The 24,285-nt window shown below is 36.0% G+C and overlaps 3 protein-coding genes across 6 annotated transcripts; 1 reads left to right on the top strand and 2 right to left on the bottom strand.

Annotated features, from left to right (window-relative positions):
• The first annotated feature begins 1,369 nt into the window (after nt 1-1,369).
• Nucleotides 1,370-3,995, top strand: LOC125206610 (putative pentatricopeptide repeat-containing protein At1g12700, mitochondrial). 3 transcript variants are annotated; one of them, XM_048105854.1, is made up of 2 exons: nt 1,370-3,270; nt 3,528-3,995. In XM_048105854.1, the coding sequence occupies exon 1, from the start codon at nt 1,513-1,515 to the stop codon at nt 3,268-3,270; it is 1,758 nt and encodes a 585-aa protein (XP_047961811.1). In that variant the 5' UTR covers nt 1,370-1,512; the 3' UTR covers nt 3,528-3,995. The 3 variants fall into 3 exon arrangements, with proteins under 3 accessions (XP_047961811.1, XP_047961821.1, XP_047961817.1); XM_048105864.1 differs by having other exon boundaries at nt 3,515-3,995; XM_048105860.1 differs by having other exon boundaries at nt 3,474-3,995.
• Nucleotides 3,996-5,561: 1,566 nt separating this feature from the next.
• On the bottom strand, nt 5,562-11,222 carry LOC125200680 (histone-lysine N-methyltransferase family member SUVH9-like). Of its 2 annotated transcripts, XM_048098409.1 has the most exons (3): nt 9,085-11,222; nt 6,053-6,182; nt 5,562-5,984 (listed from the first exon to the last, which is right to left on the bottom strand). In XM_048098409.1, exon 1 carries the CDS (start codon nt 11,077-11,079, stop codon nt 9,142-9,144), a length of 1,938 nt encoding a protein of 645 aa, XP_047954366.1. In that variant the 5' UTR covers nt 11,080-11,222; the 3' UTR covers nt 5,562-5,984; nt 6,053-6,182; nt 9,085-9,141. The 2 variants fall into 2 exon arrangements, with proteins under 2 accessions (XP_047954366.1, XP_047954365.1); XM_048098408.1 differs by having other exon boundaries at nt 5,562-6,182.
• A 6,250-nt stretch (nt 11,223-17,472) lies between these two features.
• LOC125202849 (11-hydroxysugiol 20-monooxygenase-like) lies at nt 17,473-19,492 on the bottom strand. The gene is made up of 2 exons (XM_048101324.1): nt 18,617-19,492; nt 17,473-18,305 (listed from the first exon to the last, which is right to left on the bottom strand). The coding sequence occupies exons 1-2, from the start codon at nt 19,490-19,492 to the stop codon at nt 17,700-17,702; spliced, it is 1,482 nt and encodes a 493-aa protein (XP_047957281.1). The 3' UTR covers nt 17,473-17,699.
• Nucleotides 19,493-24,285: the final 4,793 nt, after the last annotated feature.

The following is a 24,285-nucleotide window of genomic DNA, read 5'->3' as shown; positions in this document are numbered from 1 at the left end:
TTGCAACCCAATGCTCGGCTGTATGAGATTATTAGTGGCTCGCGTTGTGAAAAGGGATTGGCAGAGGAGGAGGCCGGTATTCTAGTATCTTCGAGAAATGGAGAAAAATGAGTGGGCTGGATGGGGATACAGAGAATTTTCTGGTCGAAGTTTTGCTGAGAACAATTTATCTACAGATTGAAACTAACTACTTGATCTGTGCCAATGTACATAAATATGTGCAGATAGAATGGGTAATTAAATGTAGAAACTACTTCTATTGTTTCAAAATTTGTTTCCATCTCTCATTTTGGTCTGTGCTTTGGTGAGACTAGGCATGTACACAGGCACTAATAATTTGGCTTGTTTTGCTATAAAACACATTTAATTGAGATGATTCGAATCTTTAATCAACCGGGAAGGAAATTTAAGCTGGCCTGACTCTAGAAGAGTCTGTTGGACATGGGCCTACTGTATGGCTAGTCTGGCCCAATAACAGTTTTAGCCCAATCCATGGAAATAAATACTAATTCTACTTGCGTTAATTGCCCCATTTGAGATAAGATCATCACAGATTTTAAGAAAAACAAACGATCGTGGATTAAAAAATTAGTAGAATATGGATGTCATTTTTATATACTTCCTCCGTCCGCTGTTAGAAGTTCTGGTCACTTTCTACTAATAGTAAAATACTATAATTAAGCAAAATAAGACATTTAATAGTAGACGGATAGAGTATACTCCCTCCGTCCTACTTTAGGGGTCCCGATTTACTATTTTTGGGCGTCCCACTTTAGAAGTCCCGGTTGAAATATTCCATAAATAGCATTAGGCCCGCATTCTATTAACTTTTTTTCACTCACATTTTATTATAAAACTAATATAAAAAGGTAGGATCTACATTCCACTATCTTTTTCCACTCACATTTTTAATACCCGTGCCAAACTCAACCAGGAGTCCTAAAGTGGGACGGAGAGAGTATAAAGTAGTTATTGATGCAGTAGAACTGCTAGAGACTAACTTGTACTCCCTCTATCCCAAGATAAGCGACTCACATTCCTTCTTGGGACGTTCCAAGATAAGTGGGTCGTTTCCTTTTTTGACATTTTCTCTCTTACTTTTTTTTCTCTCTACTTTATTAACTCTGTTACTTTATTCACTTTCCACTTTACTAATAAAATCTCATTTTCTTAAATCTTGTGCCGAAAAGTTTTGGCTCACTTATCTCGGGACGGAAGGAGTAATAGTATTGCTCGAGATTGAATTGGCTCGAGAATTACTGTATTATTTAAGATTAACTCGTCTGAATATAGCCCGAGATTATCCAAGATTTATTTTGTTTGGGGTGAAAGACCAAGATTCATAACTTAAATCTCTTTTCTTATTCTGATGAATAATTCTTTTCTTTATTCAAAACTCAAAAGGTCGCATCTTTGAAAACATGAAATCTAAGCGATTGATTTTGCCAAATGCAGTAGCAATACTGAAATTGTACAAATCAATTGTCTGAAGCAAAAATCTTGCGAACGAACATGGCGGCTTGTGCGAGAGCTCTGATTCCTCGCCTAACTGTGGCCAAACCGGGTAAAATTGCTCAAATCCCTCTCCCTTACCCAGATTTCAGCCGCATAAACGACGTTTATGATGCGGTTTCATTGTACCGTGAAATGATGAGCGTTACTCCGCACCCCTCCGATACTGTATTCAACAAATTGTTGTCTGTTACCGTCAAGATGAAACATTACCTGATTGCCCTCTCAATGTTCGACGGAATGCGTCAATCGAGCGTGGTGATGAACAACTACACGTTCAACATCGCAATCAATTGCTATTGCCATCTCAAACGGGCTGATCTAGGTTTTGCTATGCTGGGCAGCTTATTGAAGCTAGGGCATGAGCCAAATGTGGCGACTTTTACCACTCTCTTGAAAGGGCTTTTTAGAGAGGGTCATTCAGTTGAAGCAGAGATTTTGTTTGGAAAGGTGTTAGCTTGTGAGCTTTGTGAGGTTAATGATGTTATGGTTGCTACTCTGATTAAAGGGCTTAGCGAAGGGGGGAACGCTGGTGCGGCGTGTTATCATCTTGAGGTGTTGGCGAAGACGGGCTACAAGGCTAGTGCTCATGCTTATAAAACTGTGCTTGATGATTTGTGCAAGGGTGGGATGGTTGATGATGCGATGCAGCTATGGCCGAAAATGGTCGAAAGGGGCGTTTCGCCTGATGCTGTCACGTATACTTCGATGATCTATAACTTGTGCGTTGCTGGGAGGTGGGAGGACATGAGGAAATTGATTTGCGATATGCGTGATGCTAAAATGTGTTTGAATGCGGCCGCTTTTAATATATTCATGGACATGCTTTGCAAGAAGGGGATGGTGAAGGAGGCGGAGGATCTGGTGGGAATTATGTTGGAGCAGAGGGTTTCTCCGGATGCTTACACTTACACTACGTTGATAGATGGTTATTGTTCGCAAGGGGAAATGGATCAAGGGAAAGACTTGCTTGATTACCTAGCGGATAGAGGTATTGAGCCCAATATGGTCGCGTATACCAGCTTGATTGATGGATATTGCAAGAAACGAAGAGTAAATGAAGCTTGGGCCGTCTTTCTTGAAGTTTCCCGTAGAGGCTTACGCCACACAGCGAGTACCTATAACGCCATGATACATGGATTGTTGAGTGTAGGCAAATGTGCCGATGCCTGGAGCCTTTTCAATGATATGCAAGCTCAAAACGTGTATCCTGATGTGATTACGTGTAATATCTTGTTGGATGGCCTGCGCAAGGATCATCAAATGGATTATGCATTGTCACTAGTGCACTCAATGGAAGAGCGAGGAGTTAATCCGAATATGATCACGTATAATATCCTCATCAGTGGATTGTGTAGAGAAGGAAAACTGGACCTCGCTAGAGATGTTTTCTATCTACTTCCTTCTAAAGGTTTAAGACCTGATGTTATGACGTATACTGCTGTTATCGGCTTGCTATGTGGAAGAGGTTTAACGAGGGAGGCAATATGGTTGCTTAAAGAAATGGAGAGATGTGGCTGCCCGCCTGATGGCGTGACATACTATGTTGTGATTGAGGAGTTGCTAAAAAGAAATGATCTTCAGAAGGCGATTCCAGTCTTCGAGGAAATGAGCCAAAAGGGTTTCTCAGTCAATTCATCCATGGCTTCAAAGCTTGTTTGTGAAGTGCAAAAACAACGGAAATACAGTGTACTTGGGGAGATGATTAAGAGAGTTGTGCCAGAAAAAATGCGAACTTCACTTTATATCGGCAGATAGGTATGGTTTTCGCCTCTGTTAAAGTGCATGTGCATTTCTCAAATACTGTATTGCTACAATTATTTTTTAGATCAATATGTTTCAGGTAAAGGTTTACTGTGATTTTCAGGATTGTATTTATGTTCTCTGTGTCCTGATGTTTAAGAAAACTGAATCAATTTGAATAGAGCAAAGCTCTTCGATAACTGATCAGATTCTCACAGGAACTGAGGATAAATCGAGTTCTCGTGTAACATCCTCATTGATGAATTGTGTAGGGAAGGGAGACACGCCCTTGCAAGAGAGAGATTCTCAGTCAACTTCCTTCCGAAGGTTTGCAACCTTGTGCTCGAACATATACGTTCTTCTTGGCTTGCTCCGTTAAAAGGAATTAACGGAGGAGGCAATACATTTTGCTTTGAGAAATGGAGAAATGTGGCTGTGAACTCGATAGGGTGATGAACAAAGGTTTGCTGTAACGCAATTCCAATCTTCTGAGAGAATGAGCCGAAAATGTTTCTCGCTCGATCCATCGATAGTGTCTATGCTACTTGATCAAGTGCAAGAACAAGAGAAAGATGATGTTGTGAAGGTGGTTGAGAATGTCTTAACAGATGAAATGTGAGCTTCATTTTTAGATCAAGTTTCTTTAGCCATTATTGAAGTAGATATATGTTCTTGAATATAATGCTCCAATTCTTTTATTAGATTGTCAATTGAAGTTTTATAAGTCTTATTTTCTTGTATTAGGAAGCTATATGTCCTAGGGGTGAACATTGTTATTAGTTTCAATATTAATTTATGAATCTGATTAATGATTTCATCAATTGTGTGAAGCAGATAACTCTTGTGCGTGTGTACTTTTTTGAGGAATCGCATTTAGTGTAATGGATAGTAGTATTATTTTGAGGAAACAATGTTTTTTTATAATATAGTTTATTTGATTTGGAATTACCAAATTTAAAAACCTATAATCAACAACTAAAATCATTATAAAAATGAATTACTATCACAATTGAAAATTAGAAGAGGAAGAAACACAAAACAAAGGAAAATGAAGAAATTGCTTCTTACCCATTGAATATGATATACTCCTCATATTAAAGCATGTTTCGTAGTCTTTTATTTAAGATGCAGATTGTGTAGATTATAATGTACTAAATCCAACAATTCTTACAAAAAATAAATATAAAGAAATAAAGTACAACATCAAATTAAAGCTTGTCTCTTGGTCTTTTATTCAAGATGCAGATTGTGCATTTTATAATATACCAAATCCAATAATTCTTAGAACGAATAAAAAAAATAATTAAAGTGAATTAGATAAAAAAAAACAATAAATATGGATCTTTTAACATATAGACTAACTGAGTCACATGTAGACAATATGTTAGCTAACCACCCGTTTTCATTGGGCATATCTTTTGATGCAACAAACTCATGACTAAAGTTAGGTGCATCAAAAGACGTATTCAAAAGTTAAGTATATCAAAAATTACGTAATAGTTATATGAAAAAAGTTAATAGCTTTCATTTTATCGATTTTAACTGAATAAAATTTATATACAATATTTGCAAAAAAAATCTGACTTTTTTTTAAAGCTAATTATAAGTTTTTAGTTAATGGTAACTTTCATTTAATCCAACATATCTCAATAATTATTTTTCCTATATTAATATAATCCCTGCTCCCATTAGTAGATCAACCCAACATAACTTTTATTTTCTTTTCAATACTATGTTTTTATTAATGTACTATCCATAATCAATTTTTTATTGTATTTAAACAATACTACTATATAAATATTATACTCCGTATAATTTAAAACAATAATGATCATAAGCACATTAAAATTCCTTTTTGTTTACATCAAATTTTAGCTCATACTTATTTTATTGCATATTGTGTATGTTACTAAAGTGATTCATATCCAAAAATTTTGATAAAGAAAAAATAGTTTGAAACTCAAAGCAAAGATACGTTTTTTAACAAGTTGACCCACTCTGATAAGACACCACATGCTGGCCAACTACCACTAGATATATCAAAAATTATGTATTGAATAATTAAATATGTTAGTTGACTTTTGTTAAATCCAACCTAAACTCGATGTCCATGATTAGGAGTAACCATTTTTGACAGGAACTTTAAAAATACTCCTAAAAGAAAATACAGAGTTCAAAAATTAGTGGAATTTGAGTCTTATATCTCTGTATGCTATATAAAGAATGAAATGCAACTGAAATAAGTTGGATAATAAAACCTGCAAACAAAATGTTAGTGAAAACTAATGTTGCTAACCAACAATGGATGAATCATCATCTACCACTTTCCGCAGAAAGCAAGTAGAGTAAAAATAAGTAACACACACAGACATCGTCGTTGTCGTCATCATCATTGTCTACAACTTACATAAGTGTACTACTGACTAAGTGTGGAAACAAATGACAATTACATATCAGATATATCAAATATGGTTCTATAAATTTCGGAATGCAAAAAATGGGGAGATTGTTAAAAAGACAAAAAGCAAATGGCTCCCACAGCTAGCTCAGAGATTTTATGTTAGCAAGAAATTATCCAAGAACTTACCCCTATATGATGCACGTTGGAATTTCATATATACAGACTGATGACAAAAGGATACTCTCACCGAAGATTTTCTAATATCTGGAGTAGAGCGTGCAGCATTTACTTCTCGGATATTTAGACGAATCCATCAAGCAGAGAGCACCTGCATACTCGTATTTCTATTTACCGTCTGTGCGCTGCAGGGATGTCAAAACGCATCAAGGCACATACCAGCAGTAATCTCCAGGGCCCGGAATCAGCAGCTACCTCCACAACCATCAGAAACGAGCGCAAAAAGTATGTGAAGGAATCTTCTAACCAGTGCATATGTTTAATGCCTTGCCTGTATTGTCATGTGTACCTACACAAGGAAATTAGACTAAGCAACATAAATTTACGAGACATATTTCCTAATAATAACTATTGCGTTAGATTATAAAAAAGTTATGAACATGTAAATTTTTGCTATACAAGAAAGGCAAAAGAATAAATCGAATGGCAGATAAGGCAAAAGAAGAAATCTTTGTGGAAGTTAAGATTGTTTTCTAAATCATCTTTACTCAGACTAGACACAGCATGGCCTCTCCACAGTCTAGAATAAATGCGTGATAAAAATTTCTAACAACGGAAATTTTGATATCTTCGGTTATATGTCCTACGAGAATTAAAAGGAAAATAATTCACATTCTTGGCGGCTATGAAAGTCTATTACCCAAACTTGGATTCACAAAGTATCCACATTATATATTTTTTAGCAAAATTAAGCCATTCAAGTCTAGTTTATCAAGCTTATGTTGGAAAAATGAAACAAAACAAATGGCATACATTTGTGTAAAGAGAGAACTTGAACCACTATATAAGGTTCATGGGCTACTCTACTTATCACCAACTTTAAGATGAAATGTCATGAGCTACTATCATGATAGACGGAATGTCATGAGCTACTATCATGATAGATGGAATGTCATGAGCTACTATCATGATATCAGAGCAGATATCAAAGCAAGTCGCCGACTATGGATTGAAACTTTATACTCCCTCAGTCCCACCATAAGTGATCACCTTTCCATTTTAGGTTGTCGCACTATAAGTCATTGATTTCCTTTTTTGGCAAAAGTAACACCCTTTCCATCTCATACTTTATTTTCTCTCTCTTACTTTATTACCTCTTTCTTACTTTATTCTCTCTACATCTCTCCTACTTTTTCTTCTCTCATACTTTATTCTCTCCACTTATTTCAATAAATATCATTTTCTTGAAAACCATGCCCAAAAGTAACTCCTCATTTATAGTGGGACATGGACCAAAACAAAAAATGATTGACACGACAATATATCTAGGCTTCGAATTTGTTCCAATTTGATGGAGGTCTAGTCCCACACGATTAGAAAAAAACCTAAACCCTACAAGATTCACCACATTGGTTTGAAGAAAGAACTAGAACCGCTATATAATTATATAAGTCTAATGGACTACTCCACTTATCACTAATAGATTTCAAGATGGAACCCATGAACTTCTATCGGTTAAACTAACTATTAATGAGAATCTATATATTTGTATGAACAAAACTTTTTCATAAAATTTGTTGTTTTTTATCGATATGCCTTAAATTCTTAAAGATGTTGACGACTTGACACAAGCAAATCAAAAGAAAATATTTTTCCCCTCAAAAATGAGGCGTGGAAGGAAGCCAATACGAAGAAGTTTTGGAAACTACAAAATATCTAGGCTTCGAATTTGTTCCAATTTGATGGAGGTCTAGTTCCACACGATTAGAAAAAAACCCAAACCCTACAAGATTCACCACATTGGTTTGAAGAAAGAACTAGAACCGCTATATAATTATATAAGTCTAATGGACTACTCCACTTATCACTAATAGATTTCAAGATGGAACTCATGAACTTCTATTGGCTTAAACTAACTATTAATGAGAATCTATATATTTGAATGAACAAAACTTTTCACAAAATTTGTTGTTTTTTATCGATATGCCTTAAATTCTTAAAGATGTTGACGACTTGACACAAGCAAATCAAAAGAAAATATATTTCCCCTCAAAAAATGAGGCGTGAAAGGAAGCCAATACGAAGAAGTTTTGGAAACTACAAAATATCTAGGCTTCGAATTTGTTCCAATTTGATGGAGGTCTAGTCCCACACGATTCAAAAAAACCTAAACCCTACAAGATTCACCACATTGGTTTGAAGAAAGAACTAGAACCGCTATATAATTATATAAGTCTAATGGACTACTCCACTTATCACTAATAGATTTCAAGATGGAACCCATGAACTTCTATCGGCTTAAACTAACTATTAATGAGAATCTATATATTTGAATGAACAAAACTTTTTCATAAAATTTGTTGTTTTTTATCGATATGCCTTAAATTCTTAAAGATGTTGACGACTTGACACAAGCAAATCAAAAGAAAATATTTTTTCCCTCAAAAATGAGGCGTGGAAGGAAGCCAATACGAAGAAGTTTTGGAAACTACAAAATAGGGTATTAGCATATTCCTATGGAATGGTTTTGTGGGAATGGTTTGTTCATTGATTTGTTTTCTTGAAAGATATTTAGTCGACTTCTATGGAATGGTTTTGTCGGAATCAAATAGATGTAAGCTTGAGCAATAGCACTAAGAAATAAGCCCAACCCAGGTTGACCACCCTCCCATTTAGATTTTTGTGGAGCTTCTAGTAACACGCGATTCGGAAATAAGTCTTGTTGTGCTCTACTTATGTATTAAGCTCCAAAAGTTCTTACGTTTCATCTTTCTTTTCATTTTAGCTCATCACAAAAATATTAATTTATTTAATTAGCCCTTCATAAATTCAGATACAATTACTAGACGTAATTAAGTACTATGATGATCAGACATTCAAACCTAGCCTTTATGACCATTGAACATATCATCCGAAGAAAGTCAAATGTTCGTGGCAGCATCACGACTAGGCGACTACAAACAATCAAGTGTGCATATCTAATAACAATTCTAGCACAAGCATGTTATTGTCAAGCAAAGAAGAGTAGAATAGTCTAAAGCTACACAAGGTCCAAAGAAGTGATGGGTATGTCCCGGTCACATATGGCAGCAAAAAGCACAATAGAAAATAAACAATGTCTGTTTAAATATGAAAAAGGCACACTGATCTTTTGTCCACATACAGAGATTTTTAACAACTTGAATTAACAAGTCAAAGTCCGATAAATCAGAAGAAACTAATCGTTTAAAATGACAGAAAGTAAAAGTTACCTTAGCAAAGGCTCCATCCAGCATGTTTACCATCAATCCAACTTTAAATAACAGGGATTAGTTGCAGATTGCAAGTTTTCCCATATTTGATTCATCAGCTACACCATAATCAAGAGACAGCTCTCTAAGGGGAGGTATATTCTCCATAGCAAATAGCATGAGATGCGGGAAAGATAAGTTATTATGATCATACAATACAAACTGCACCATGACGTTCGGACTTGTACTATGGCTCAAATAGCATGCAATGTTCCTCATTCTAGAAACATCCATGGTAAAATCCAGAGGAGGGGTTGATGGAGATTCTGGGCAAACATAATCGGAGAATACTGCTGACAAATTGCCCCATTGTTTCCAGTTTCCAGTAAAACGGCTAGGGTAAACCAACCTATCACCATTCATTGTGAATATCTGTGCTTGCTCTCGAGTGAGAACAACTCCCGCAAACTCACAAATAAAAGAACCAGCCTGGATCAAGTCCAGTGACCTCACTCCCCAACCAGTCTCCTTCGACCTAAACACTTCAAATCTATTCCTAACCCCCTTCTGCGTCACACGATTACGACAAGTGGGAGGGCAACTACAATGTGGCCCACACTCGAATATCAAAGGCTTCCCCCTTACCAAAATCCCCTGCAAATCATACGCAAATTCACCCCCGTTTTTCATAGCACAAAAGCAATCATCCAGACAACCCCCAGCACAATTACAACCATTACCCCTTCCAACATTATACACATACGGTGGAAAAACAGTAGTAACAAGATAGTCGCAATACATCGGACTATGATCCATATCAACATCATTGAAGAAAAAAACCGGAAATTTCTCCTTCTTTTTCGACAAATCAAGCGAGATATAGCCTCTAGGCCGGGCTCCCAACGGCTGCGTCCTCAAACTCACAGCAAACTTAAAGATACTACTCCCCATCTCCACCTGATTCTCTATCCTAATAAGCTTGAACTTGAAAACCCCAAACCCCGACTTCCCAACATCGAACCAAGTATCAACAATCTTATACAATCCATCATATACATAAACCTTACCATTAGGACTGCCTTCATATTTAAAGCCGCGAATCACCCTCACCTCCACTTCATAATGCATGCTCCTCTCCAAAGCCAAATTCCCACACTCAAGCTTCTGGTGCATCACCTGCCTCCCATGGTTGTCCTGCCCTCCATGCCCAGTGTACACTATCACATCCCCTGAATCCTCATCATCTTCATATCCACCTGAAACAATGATGCTTGTCGCAATCGGCTCCCCATTCGAGCTCTGGCTGGACGGAACGTAATCAATCCCGGCCTGCGCCTGCCCGTGCAATCCAATCACACACAACTCCATCCTGAAAAAGAAAGCATCGCCTACCAAAACCCCCGGTATACTCCCCACGATCCTCTTGTCGCGGTTCATCCACAGCGCCCGCTCCCTCATTATCGCCGCCGCCTTCAAATCCCCCCTCGTGCGACGGTTCGCGCCCATGGCGTCCCGCCGCTTCTCGTCCTCCACGATTACGAAGACGCGCAGCGACTCGAAGAGCATCCGCGTCTTCCTCACCTTGTCGCGGAAGTAGAGCTCGTCCTCCGCCTTGAGATCCGTGATCCGCACCAGCTCAGCGGAGCGGTTCGGCAGCTTCCGCCCGCTTCCAGGCGCCGACAGAACGACGACATCGGAGAGGTTCGGGCTCGGATTCGGGTCGGGCACGGGCACGAGCGCCAGCGAATCGGGGTGCGAATTCGGAAGAGCTGAAACGGCGCCGTTTGGCTGAATTCCACCGGGAATTGTGGAGTGGAATAAACCGCAGAGACGATTGTATTCGGAGAAGAGGTCGAGACCGGGCGGCGCCGCCAGAGGCATCGGAGACGGTAGGGTTTCGTCAAGAGGCTCGAGCTTGGGTTCGATTTTGGGGACGATGAGAGGGGCGGGGAAGGTGGAGGAGGAGGAGGGGAGGTGGTTCAAATCGGGGAACGGGAGCAGCGAATTGAAGTCCATTTCTGGTGGAATTTGATGCTCCGGCGGCGGAGGGAGGGAGGGAGTGGGGGAGGGTTTAGTGTGTGTTGTGTGTGTGAATTTGGGGGAGAAGTGGTTGGAGGAGGTGAGAAATGGAGGAAACAAAGAAGAGAAAAAGGAGGTGAAAAAGTGACTGTTAGTGCGTGTCTGTGTGTGTTTTTTGAGGAATCGGATTTAGTGTGATGGTTTATTTCGAGGTAAGAATATTAAGTTTAATTACGAAAGTTATTACCTCATGTTTTACTTAATAAATAAGACAATTGTATTTATTTGACAATTGTATTCATTTAATATAATTTTTTCCTTTTGTTTAATTGTCATAACATAGTTAACTTGATTTGGGAAAAATATATTTTAACAAAATTTGAAAGCTATCGTAACATCTAAAATTGTAATAAGTGCAATAATGCTTAAATTTGAAATTATATAGAAATGGAAAATACTATTTCTGCCGAAACAAAGAAACAAAATAAGCAACAAAAATTAAGAAATTGAAATATGAAATAAGAAAGATTTAATAAAGTGTAATTTTAAATTTTAAAGGATCATAGCATAGCTCATTAAAATTTCCTTTTTACCATGCTATATCAAATTAAATCTTGTAAACATTTATTTAAGAGGCATATAATGTAGATATTGAATATTGACGGAGTACATTAAGAGCATCTTCAACTATCTATGTTAAATTTAAAATTTATTTATGTAAATGTCACGTCAAAAATGATAAATAGCATTGAAGCTAATTGTCTACTCTGAAGATGGTCAAAAGAAAATAAAGTTAAATAAAATAAATTAAAAATAAAAGATAAAGTGAAAGTGAAAAAAATCAAAAAAAAAAAGCATAAATTTTAAATCTTTTTGAAATGGTTAGCTGTCATGGAGCCCACATGCTAGTTGGCATCCACTTTCTATTGGCATGTCTTTTGATGCACTTAACTCGAAATTAGAGTTGAGTGCATTTAAAGACGTATTCAAAAGTTGAATATATTAAAAATTAAAAGTATTAATTATATAGATCAAAAGTCTGTCAATTTTCATTTAATTCGATTTAACTCAATAAAAATATGAATGCAAAATTCTTAAAATAGCATTTTTGAATAAATTACTCTCTCCATATCTTTTTTCATTTTCGTCTGTCCCATAATATTTGTCATATTTCAGTTTTTACTAGTATTTTTTATAATGGATCTCAAATTCTACTAACTCATTATAACTCACATTTTAAATGATCATAGTTGAGCTCATTAAAATTTCCTTTATACCCATGTTATATCAAATTAAATCTTGTAAACAGTAATTTAAAAGGCATACTGTTATTTAGATATATATGTACTAAATTCAATAATTTTAATTAATGTAAAAAATGAATGAAATTAAAATAGTAAAAAAAGGAAAAGTCATAAATTTTGAATCTTTTGAAATGGCCAGCCTGTCATGGAGCCCACTAGCTACCATCCACTTTTTATTGGCACTACTTTTGATGCACCTAACTCAAATTATAGTTAAGTGCATTTAATGTATTTAAATGTCGAATATATCAAAAAGAGTAAAGGCCAAAATTGGTTATATACATATAATCTTTTTACGTTTTTAGTCCAAGACTTTATTTTTTTTATTTTTTAATTTTACACATTTCAATTCGGATTACAATTGGTCATGCACATTTCAAATCTAATCACAATTGGTCCTCCTGTCAATATTTTCGTTAAAAACTAACTGTCAATGGGTTTAATCCCGATTTTGACCAAATTAGACTTTTAATTTTAATTTTTTACTCCCTAACTAATTCTCTAATTATTTTAGTAAATAGTTATTTAAAATCAGAAATATATTTTAGTAAATATTCATTTATATATTTAATTTGATAAAAGTCTACTACTCCAGCCACCGCCTCCACGAGGCCTTCAAGTAGTGAATCCTCCTCCACATCCGCCACCCACACATCGTCAAACTCCTCGCCTACGCAGATGACGACCATCTGCCAGCCATAATCATGGAATTCGTCCCCAACGGCACCTTACACCACAAGCTCCACGATTCCAAACCACTCCCCTCACGTGAACCTAATGCGCCGCCATGGCCTTCCAGCTCGCCTCCGCAATCGCGTACCTCCATGATGTCTGCTCCCCTCACGTCGTCCACGCCGACATCAAGCCCTCCAACGTCCTCCTCGATGACGACCTCAATTGCAAGCTCTGCGAATTCGAATCGGCTAGCATCGGATTCTCTGCCGCGTTGGCGCCAGGGAAGTGGAGATCGGCTCCATAACTAGGGTTTGAGAGGAAGAGGAAGGAAGAAGATGAAAAGGAAGAAAACGCGATGTGAGAAGCCCTAAATCTGATTTAAATCTGATTTTAAATAAATATTTACTAAATTAATTAGGAAATTAATTAGGGAGTAAAAAATCAGAATTAAAAGTCTAATTAGGTCAAAATCGGGATTACACATGTTGATCGTTAGTTTTTAACGGAAATGTTGATAGAGGGCCAAAATGATCAAATTTCCATATGTTAGGACCAAAAAATCCAAAAGATAATGTTTATGACCAAAAACGTAAAATGGTCATATGTTCAGGACCAATTTTGGTCTTTACTCTATCAAAATTACAAATACTATACAAATGAAAAAGTCATCAATTTTCATTTAATTCAATTTAACTTAATAAAAATTAAATACAAAATTCTTAAAACTTATAGCATTATATAATAAATTAATGATAGGTTTAAATTAATAATATCTATCATTCGATTCAACGTAACTTCATAAAACATAAAGTAGACAAAGAAATCCAAAAAAGTATGGGGCCTTTAACCACTGTGTCCACAATCACAGAGTCACTCACTTCTCAATAAGCACATCTTTTGACTTACCTAACTTGAAATTAAAATTAGAAACATCAAAAGACGTACTTAGGAGTTGAATATATATAAAGTTACAAATAAACATTTAAAAACAAAATTTTTAAAAAACTCATATTGTATTTTCTAGTATCCCCGTCCGTGAAAAATAGATTAGTTTTATCATTTTGGATAATCCATCAAAATCAGACCAATTCTAAATCTAGAAAGTTTTAAACAACATACTCCCTCCGTCTCTGAAAATTTAAACATTTGATTGAGCACGGATTTTAATACGTAATTGGTAAAATAAGAGAGATGTAGAGAAATGATAGTTGAAATAGTATTAGTGGAAAGTGAGGTCTACATTACGTAAATCACTCGGCAAGATTACCAACTGAAAAATTGGCTTTTCGAATTTTAGGTGGTTCAGTTTCTTGCCAAATTTTTCCCTCCATTCCCCATCATTGAGTGTTCTATATTCGCTTTCCTTCGCTACTTCTTTCTTCCTGTTTTTGAATATGCATATTTTTTTATTCAAGTTAAATTACCAGTTTTATATATACTCTTGTTACTAACTGCATGTAAATTTCTAACCTTTGACTCTTTCATTAATTCCATGTTTTTCTCTCCTTCTTTGGTACCATCTTTCTTCCTGTTTCTATTTTGTTTGGTTATAATTTTGCTTTCCAATATTGTAGTCAGATTAGTATGTAAAATTGTTTTTACCTCATCCTGCATTCTGCATTCGGATGTTGGAGTTTGGTGTTGTTGTCTCTGCAGTTTGTAGAATCTCCTCTATGTTGCGGTCGCCGCCTTCTAATGTCAACACATCCATGGGGGTGCGCCCCATGTTATTTAACGGCCTCACCTCCAATATGTCCTTGAATCGGGAGTTCCTCTCTAGCAACATATCGTAACCTGAATGAAACAACAGTTTCATTCTGGTTTGGAAAATGAAACAATGAAATATCTCATATTGATGTAAAGAGAGTATTCGAATCACTTGTAATGTCTCATGGCCTATTCCACTTTTCACCAATTGGTTTTAAGTTGGAATGCCACATACTTCTTCTGTTTATGTATCAAAGCAGGTCGTTGACTGTATTGGTTCAAGAATCTAACCTCGTACTGCTTCTTAGATGCCGCGATGTGCAACACGGTATTCCCTCTAGTATCCTTGTTGTTCAACATTCCCGCTTTCCCGACCAAGAGAGATTGGTTACAGAGGATCTTGAAAGCTTCATACTGGTAAGCAAGTCGGGTTGTGATTTCATCGGGCTGTGCAGTTTAGCAACATCTCCCTTCACGGCCGAATCACTTACCTTCCTCTCCATTTCATCAAGGTGACTTTGTTTTCTTTAGGAATTGATTCATTATTGCACGATTGGTGTTTTTTTTATATATAAGGTCAAATGTGTTATTTCAATTTGAATACGGGCATTTCTAGCATTTAAATATTTACACGACTTTTACCTGTTCCAGTTTTTATTTCATGCGATCATATTTTTGTTTACATTCTTGATGGAATTAGGAACTTTCGTATGAAGCATGAGATTTAAGTTATAGATTACAAAAGGAATTGATTTAGTTTCCCGTGATTATCATGCATAACATTACTAACAATTTATCGTCAAGTAGCGAACAAGTTAATTTTGTTCTATCATGGAATGAACTATCCATTTGAAGTTAATTAATCTAATAGTAGTGTGATACAAGTAAACTCGTATTGGAGAATAATGGCGAGAAATCGCTAGATAAAAGGTGGTCCCTTTGCAGACGAGCTACCGATGAACAAAATCGAAAAAAATAAATTGCAGAAAAATAAAATACCATAAAGATAATTCTATTTCTTTAATGATTAATTCAAAAGATAACAAATGCTTCTATTTATAATACTAATAACCTAACTTAATAATCAAGAAATAGGAAACATATATTAAATCAATAATATATTAAATAATAGAGATATGGGGATATCTTGCAGATATACTCCCTCCGTCTGCGAATAGTAGTCTCGTTTTTCCATTTTACTCCGTCCGGGAATAGGAATCCCGGTTCACTTTTACCATGCAATAGGGTCCTACCTTCCACTAACTCATTCTACTCACATTTCATTTAAAACTAATAGGAGTATCACTATTAGAAAAATAGCATATTTCATTTAAAACTAATATCACTGCTAGAAAAATAGCATTACACTGCACTTTTTTTTATTGCACTTTACAAAAGGTGCCAGTATAGGAATAGGGTATAAAAATGCGATTATGTTTATTTAAAGGAAGAATGTTTAAATAATTGAAGAATGCAATAGTTTATACATATTTCAAGGAGTAAAATATAAATTATAAATATTTACAAATGAAAAATGTAAATTACGGAAATTGTGGACAGGAAATGTAATTACCAAAATTTATGGGAGGTAATTAGTAATATTAGAATTGCAGTGTTCAATGTAGTCATAGATTACACTATGTGGCACGTATAAATGTCACCACATGTTATGCTTTATGGCATTTCAGGTGAATTAATAGTTTGCCTATTATAACGTTATACCTGTCATTACACTCACTGTTAATACACTTGCTTAAGTGTCATTACACTCACACTATAAATAAAGTGTGAGGACAACACATTTCTAGTGGCATTTTTGAGTGCCACAATAAGCCAATTTTCTTGTAGTAAATATACAAATGAGGCTCATATTCCACTAACTTTTTTCCACTCACTTTGTTTAACATTTCTTAAAACTTGTGCCACCAAAAAATGGGACTCCTAATGGCGGACGCATGGAGTATGTACTAATATTCTTCCATAGAAGAAAACAGTGCGCAGATTGACGTGACACGGATTTTAAACAGAAATTGGATGATATGTTTTGCAAGTGGAGAAAGAACTCCTATGGGCTATGCATTAGAGCAAGCCAAGCACACAGCTGCCCATGTGTTAACACGACTTGATCTAGCCTATTTTGAGTTTGTAACATATACACGGACCGCGTAATGGCGTCCTTGCCTTATGGACCAGCGGCAATATAGGGTGCATCTAAATGCTCTGTTCTTATATCCTATTCTTTGTTATAACTTGCCTAAGCAGAATCATCAAGTAAACACCCTCAAGCTCAGTTCTTTGTTATCTTCTTTTACAATATACTAACATTATTCCTACAAAGCCTCCTGCTCAATAAAGGAGAGATAATATTTATACACTTGTAATTGACGGGCACACCACGTGATAATATGTCTGAACTATTGAACTTTTATTTCTATTTTGGACCATTTTACTACTCTTATTAATTGTGTCATATATTTCAAAGTTATCAACTCTAATTTTCTGTAATTATATAAATATATTCTATTCATCCTATTTTGAACTTATCAAATACTGTCACAATTGTGCCATTAATATTATGTAAATGTAAATATAAATTTCTCTCCATCGGAGTTATGGCATGGAATTCTAGGGATGTGATCAATAACCATCATAACGTGCTCCTTGCTAACTAAATCAACACATTTGTTGAAAATTTCAACACAAATTTGTGTTGACATTTTATAAATTTGGCGTTTTATTTATTGTTTTGTGCGTTTTAAGCACTTCAACAAATGTTGTGTTTTAATACACTACAGAGGATCTCATCCATCTGATCAAATTTATTCAGTATATCTAGTAATAAGACACTAAATGTCTCGTCTAATCATAACTATGTCTTCCATATTTATTTTAATATCAATGATGAAAGACCACCATATGATATAGTAATCATTAAACCTTGATGGGAATAGCTCTAAGATGGGTTTTCTTCTGCAGTGCTAGTCCAAACAAATCTTCTCTTTGGAGTTTTTTGGATTCTGCCCCTTTTTCAAGCTTCCAATCGAAGTTGTGACACATCGTTGCCACCATGCAGTGCAACATGCGGCTAGCTAGTGGCAAGCCCGGACAAATTCTCCGTCCTGAACCAAATGGAATTAGCTCCAAATGCTGCCCTCCAAAATTTGTGTCGTTATTTATAAATCGTTCAGGCTCAAAGCTCTCCGGATCGTTCCAGATGCTTGGATCTCTCATGATTGCCCAAACATTGACAAATATTCTAGCATTTTTGGGGATTATATAGTCATTGACTCGCGCTTCATCCTCCGCGACATGAGGAGATAAGAGAGGCGCAGGAGGGTGAAGGCGGAACACTTCATTGATGGTGGCTTGCAAGTATGGGAGTCTTGAGATGTCTGATTCTTCCACGATGCTTTTCTCTCCTACAACGCTCTTCAGCTCAGCTTTCAGCTTTCTCATTTTGTCGGGGTGGAGTAGTAGTTCCACCATTGCCCATTCCACCGTGGCTGCACTTGTATCTGATCCCGCAATAATTAAATCCTGACATATACAGTACTCGTGTTTTAGAATAACAATTTGTAAGCATGGAAAGGTTAACTAAACACTACTCATCACACTTTGACCGAACACGAGTTTTAAGAAATGTAAAGAAAAGTTGGTTGAAAAAGTTAGTGGGATGTGAGACTCATTTTTTATATTGGTTTTATAATAAAATGTGAGTGAATTGTGTTAGTGGAATGTGGGACCTACTTACTATTTATGGTAAAAATGAAGTGTGACTCTTAATTGGGAACGGACCGAAATGGAAAAGTGTGACTCTTAATCGGGGACGGAGGGAGTATTAATCTCACCACAGACAAATGCTTGATTTCATTAATGCTCAAATCATACTCATTCCCTTGGGAGAGGTCTAAGAGGGTTTCAAGGAAATCACTCTTCTTGTGGTAAGACGACGTCGTTCTTTCCTGCAGTCGCTGGTCGATGAGGCTCTGGACTAACTCAAGCAAGCTCCCGAAGTGATGAGTGAGCTTCCGTCTCAACCCCTGTGGATCCAAAGGAGCAAAGACGGGGAAGAAATCAGCAACATTGGGAACTCCCATATACCTTGTGATGGCCTTAACATGCTCTTCGAATTCCTTATTTATAACACCGTATTGGATTATTTCAATGGAGAAAAGGGTAGCGAAAATGAGGTTGGACATGGTGGTGAAGGTGGCTTCTCCGACGTTCATAGGGAGGCCCTCTCCGTTGCACGTGTTGATGTATTCGTTGAGCTTCCGCAGCCTCTCTCGCCGGATATCTTGAGTGGCTTGGAGAGCTTGACTGGAGAAGAGTTTCTCTCTGTATATTCGCCGGATCTTTTTCCATATGTCTGAGGCGGCGGGGAGCATGGCCATCGAGACGTCGCCGTGGCCGAGCACGCACACTGCGTTGGGAGTGAAGGGCGTCGAGAAGACGTGGCCGTGTTTTTGAAGGACTTGTTTAGCCGTCTCGGGCGATGAGGCAACCACGACGGATTGGTTCCCGAGCTTGAGGAACATCAAGGGGCCGTATGTTTTGGAGAGGTTAGCAAAGGATTTGTGTGGGTTTGGGCCGAGTTGTAGCATGTTTCCGATGATCGGAAGACAAGGCGGCCCCGGTGGGAGCTTGTGTCGCCACTGCCGCCGCCTTGTGTAGATGAGCCATGCGGCTACCAAGGCAAAGGAAACAAGAATCGAAGCTTGCATTTTTGTTTTGTTTTGTATTGTATTGTTTTGGGTTGTTGCATGTCTATCTTGAATTATATAGACATTGGTTAACCAATGCCGGTCAAATTTGAAATTTAAAAATTTAATTAGTTTGATAATCTAGATATGCCAAGAAATTAAAGAGTAGAATTGATTTTTTATCTGCACATTAACTTCTGTTTGGTACAAAGTGAAGCAAACTATCCTTTTTCTACTCAGTTACCTAACCCATTTCTGGCATGTCAAGAGATGCACTATGCAACATATTTAATGTATTATAGGGTAGTAGCATCCAAAATATATATGTGCAAATCGGTACAGCCTATTATAGGGCCAAGTTTAATGCTCAGGCCCGCCCTAAAAATGCTGATAGTGGTTGTTAGCATATCTGCCAAAGAGCATATGCTGATAGTGGTTGTTAGCAAATCTGCCAAAAATGCTCTGATACATATCTTTTCTCATTTTTATAAATTATGCTTTACACACATTGCCAAAATAAGGGGTAATTACATTTTACATACGGAATGTTTCACCAATATTTCAATTGAATACAAAATGTTTTAAGTTAACAAATATCGTATAAAAAGTTTGATTAGTGTTGCAAATTAGTACATTCCGTCTAAAAATCACCAACATCGTTACTTTTCCTTATTTTTCATCCTTTTGATTCTAAAGTTAGCTAATATTAGCTGAAAGTTAAATGTGAATTCATTGTTTAATAAATGCCCATATGGCAATGCATAATGTATTATTTAGAGAAATAATATCATGTTTATTAGGGTATAATTTTGGAGAAAAATAAGAAAAAGTAATAGTGTTAGTGATTTTTAGATGAAATGTACTAATTCGTAACACTAATTAAACTTTTTGTATGATACTCCATCCGTCCCGCTTTAGCAGTCCCATTGACTTTTCTGCTCTCTTTTTTTAAAAATGATACTCCCTCCGTCCCACTTTAGGAGTCCCGGTTGAGTTCGGCACGAGTTTTAAATAATATAAAGGAAAGTTGGTAAATTGACAGGTTTATATGTTTTGGATTGATAAACTTTTGTGGTTCACGATATTTATAAGTTAAACTATGAAAAATAAGGAAATTTGAGTGATATTTTATGACCGTAAACAAAAAGGAAGAAAATTTTTAAATCTTCTGTAAATTAATCTGATTTGAGTACCCTATTATTTATAATTATTCTCTGCAAAGGATTAATGAATTAGTATCTGCAAATAAATTAAAGGACGAGCTTCCGATGACTGACTGTTGTTTAAAGAAGGTCCACCGGAACTGCACACCGACTTACACGCGACGACAAGGTTAGTATTGAGGCATTAATTATTTTTTAACGCTGAATTTGGTGCATTAATTCAGTTCATCAGCCCTAATTTTTTGACACAATTTGGTCCAATTCATAGGCGATCTGAGTTTCACGAATTCTAATTTCAAAACTGATTTCATGATGTATTTGGGTCCAACTAGCTATCTTGTTTGAAACATTTTGCACTCAATTGTTTGAAACATGATGTATTACATGATATTTGTTAACTTAAAACATTTTGTACTCAATTGAAACATTGGTGAAACATTTTGTATGTAGATTGTAATTACCCCTCCAAAATAACCCTCTCTTTGAATGTATTTTATTCAGAATTTGAGAACAAATTACCATATGATTCTCCTCCACCTGCGTGTTCTACGAGCTTCTGATGATTGACTGTTGTTTAAAGAAGGTCCACCGGAACTGCACACCGACTTACACGCGACGACAAGGTTAGTATTGAGGCATTAATTATTTTTTAACGCTGAATTTGGTGCATTAATTCAGTTCATCAGCCCTAATTTTTTGACACAATTTGGTCCAATTCATAGGCGATCTGGGTTTCACGAATTCTAATTTCAAAACTGATTTCATGATGTATTTGGGTTCAACTAGCTATCTTGTTTGAAACATTTTGCACTCAATTGTTTGAAACATGATGTATTTCATGATATTTGTTAATTTAAAACATTTTGTACTCAATTGAAACATTGGTGAAACATTTTGTATGTAGATTGTAATTACCCCTCCAAAATAACCCTCTCTTTGAATGTATTTTATTCAGAATTTGAGAACAAATTACCATATGATTCTCCTCCACCTGCGTGTTCTACGAGCTTCTGATGATTGACTGTTGTTTAAAGAAGGTCCACCGGAACTGCACACCGACTTACACGCGACGACAAGGTTAGTATTGAGGCATTAATTATTTTTTAACGCTGAATTTGGTGCATTAATTCAGTTCATCAGCCCTAATTTTTTGACACAATTTGGTCCAATTCATAGGCGATCTGGGTTTCACGAATTCTAATTTCAAAACTGATTTCATGATGTATTTGGGTTCAACTAGCTATCTTGTTTGAAACATTTTGCACTCAATTGTTTGAAACATGATGTATTTCATGATATTTGTTAATTTAAAACATTTTGTACTCAATTGAAACATTGGTGAAACATTTTGTATGTAGATTGTAATTACCCCTCCAAAATAACCCTCTCTTTGAATGTATTTTATTCAGAATTTGAGAACAAATTACCATATGATTCTCCTCAACCTGCGTGTTCTACGAGCTTCCGATGACTGACTGTTGTTTAAAGAAGGTCCACCGGAACTGCACACCGACTTACACGCGACGACAAGGTTAGTATTGAGGCATTAATTATTTTTTAACGCTGAATTTGGTGCATTAATTCAGTTCATCAGCCCTAATTTTTTGACACAATTTGGTCCAATTCATAGGCGATCTGGGTTTCACGAATTCTAATTTCAAAATTGATTTCATGATGTATTTGGGTTCAACTAGCTATCTTGTTTGAAAGGGTGAGAACATTGTTTTGGTTTGCTAAATAGATGTAAATTGACAGGTTTATATGTTTTGGTTTGATAAACTTTTGTGGTTCACGATATTTATAAGTTAAACTATGAAAAATAAGGAAATTTGAGTGATATTTTCTGACCGTAAACAAAAAGGAAGAAAATTTTTAAATCTTCTGTAAATTAATCTGATTTGAGTACCCTATTTATAATTATTCTCTGCAAAGGATTAATGAATTAGTATCTGCAAATAAATTAAAGGACAAATGTTTAATTGTTTAATGTTTTCTCAATAATAATCTGATTTTCTCAATCTTCTATTCATGATGAGGAAAGGATTATGGAATTAGGAAGTGCAAACTAATTAAATCTTGAATCATAGACTATTAAATGTAATCTAAATTTGACTTTACTCGCTAGGGGTGCTGACTAATTCACAGTAATAATTAATAACTTTCAATTATGTGTATTAAAATTATCAACATAAAGACATAATTATATCAATACAACATGTAAATTTAAATATCAACACAAAGACTAAATTTATCAACACACGAATATTGATAAATTTGTGTCTTTATGTTGATATTTTTAACATACAAAATTGATACTCCCTCTGTCCCGGCTAAGATGACACATTGCTTAGTCGGCACGAGATTTTAGAAATTATTGGTTAAAGTGTTTAATTAAAGAGAGAGAAGGTGGGTGTAAGTAATCTTTCATATTGCAATTTTCTAACGATGTAACAGTCAAATTAATATTCGGATTAAATTTTAATAATTGGGATGAAGACAAATTTATCAATGTACGATTATAAAGATCCATAGAAGAAAAAGCATATAGTTAAATGCACATCATCATCTTATTATATATGCTTGAAGCTTAATTTATCTAGTATTTGTGTCCAAAAAGGGAGAATTGAGAGGAAAGTAACATTGTGAAGTGGAGAATTATTTTCAAAAATATTGGAAAGCGTACGAGGTGAATTTTTCTATCCTACATACTAATGTGGATAAAAATGCAAATTATTTTTAAAGTGATATTTTATGAAAAACTCGAACATATGCTCGTTGTTTATTTTAAATGATGTTGTCTTGCCAAAATGTTTTGTGTATGATGCCTATCTGTTTTGGCGTGAGGCCAAGTGAGTTATGAATGATGATATGTGAATCGAATTCGGGTCCAAGTGAGGGTGGTGTCCCTACTCGGACTAGTGTACACAGGAGACCTATGGCCAGAGGGCAGGTCTGGTGACCGAGGAAGGTGGCCACCTTCCCGGCACAAGAATGTTGATGTGACCGTGAGAGAACACCATCTCTACGGCACAAGATTATTAATGTGACCGTGAGAGAACACCATCTCTACGGCACAAGATGATCAGATATGGCAAAATACAGAAAGAAAATGGACTGCAGTCGAAAAATGATTTTTAGTAAGCTCAAGTCTTTTTAATAAAACCCCCGAGTATTACTGTGATAATGACTTGACAATATTTTCAAATGTATATTTGCATTTTTCGGCAATGTGTTCACTGAGTACTTTTGTACTCAGCCCTACATATATTTCTAAATGTGCAGGTTGAGCAGCAAAGTGGTGGAGGAAGTGCTATTGAGACAATACATTTAATTCAGTCAGATTAAGACTCTCGGAGGTTCATGTCTCCATACATGGAACCGCGTTCTTTTCCTTCCGCTGTGCATCTTAAAAGACTCAAGTGTATTTTGTTCAAAACTCTGGTATTTTGAAAACTTTTACAAATAATTACTCGAGTTTTCATAAGCGAGTATCTTTTCCTCTATGTATCAGCACTTGATTAGTCATATCTCCAACCAATGTTTGATTTTATTTTTCCCCTATTTCTTTCCCCGCTTCTTATACCCCCGCCCCTAGTCATGGTTTCCCGACTGTGCTATCCTTAGCAAGTGTGTTCGTGACAGTTTGTGATA

Source organism: Salvia hispanica, chromosome 1 (genome assembly GCF_023119035.1).
Source record: "Salvia hispanica cultivar TCC Black 2014 chromosome 1, UniMelb_Shisp_WGS_1.0, whole genome shotgun sequence".
NCBI lineage: Eukaryota > Viridiplantae > Streptophyta > Magnoliopsida > Lamiales > Lamiaceae > Salvia > Salvia hispanica.
The sequence above is the reverse complement of the archived record's forward strand: the minus strand, read 5'-3'. Positions and strand labels throughout refer to the sequence as shown.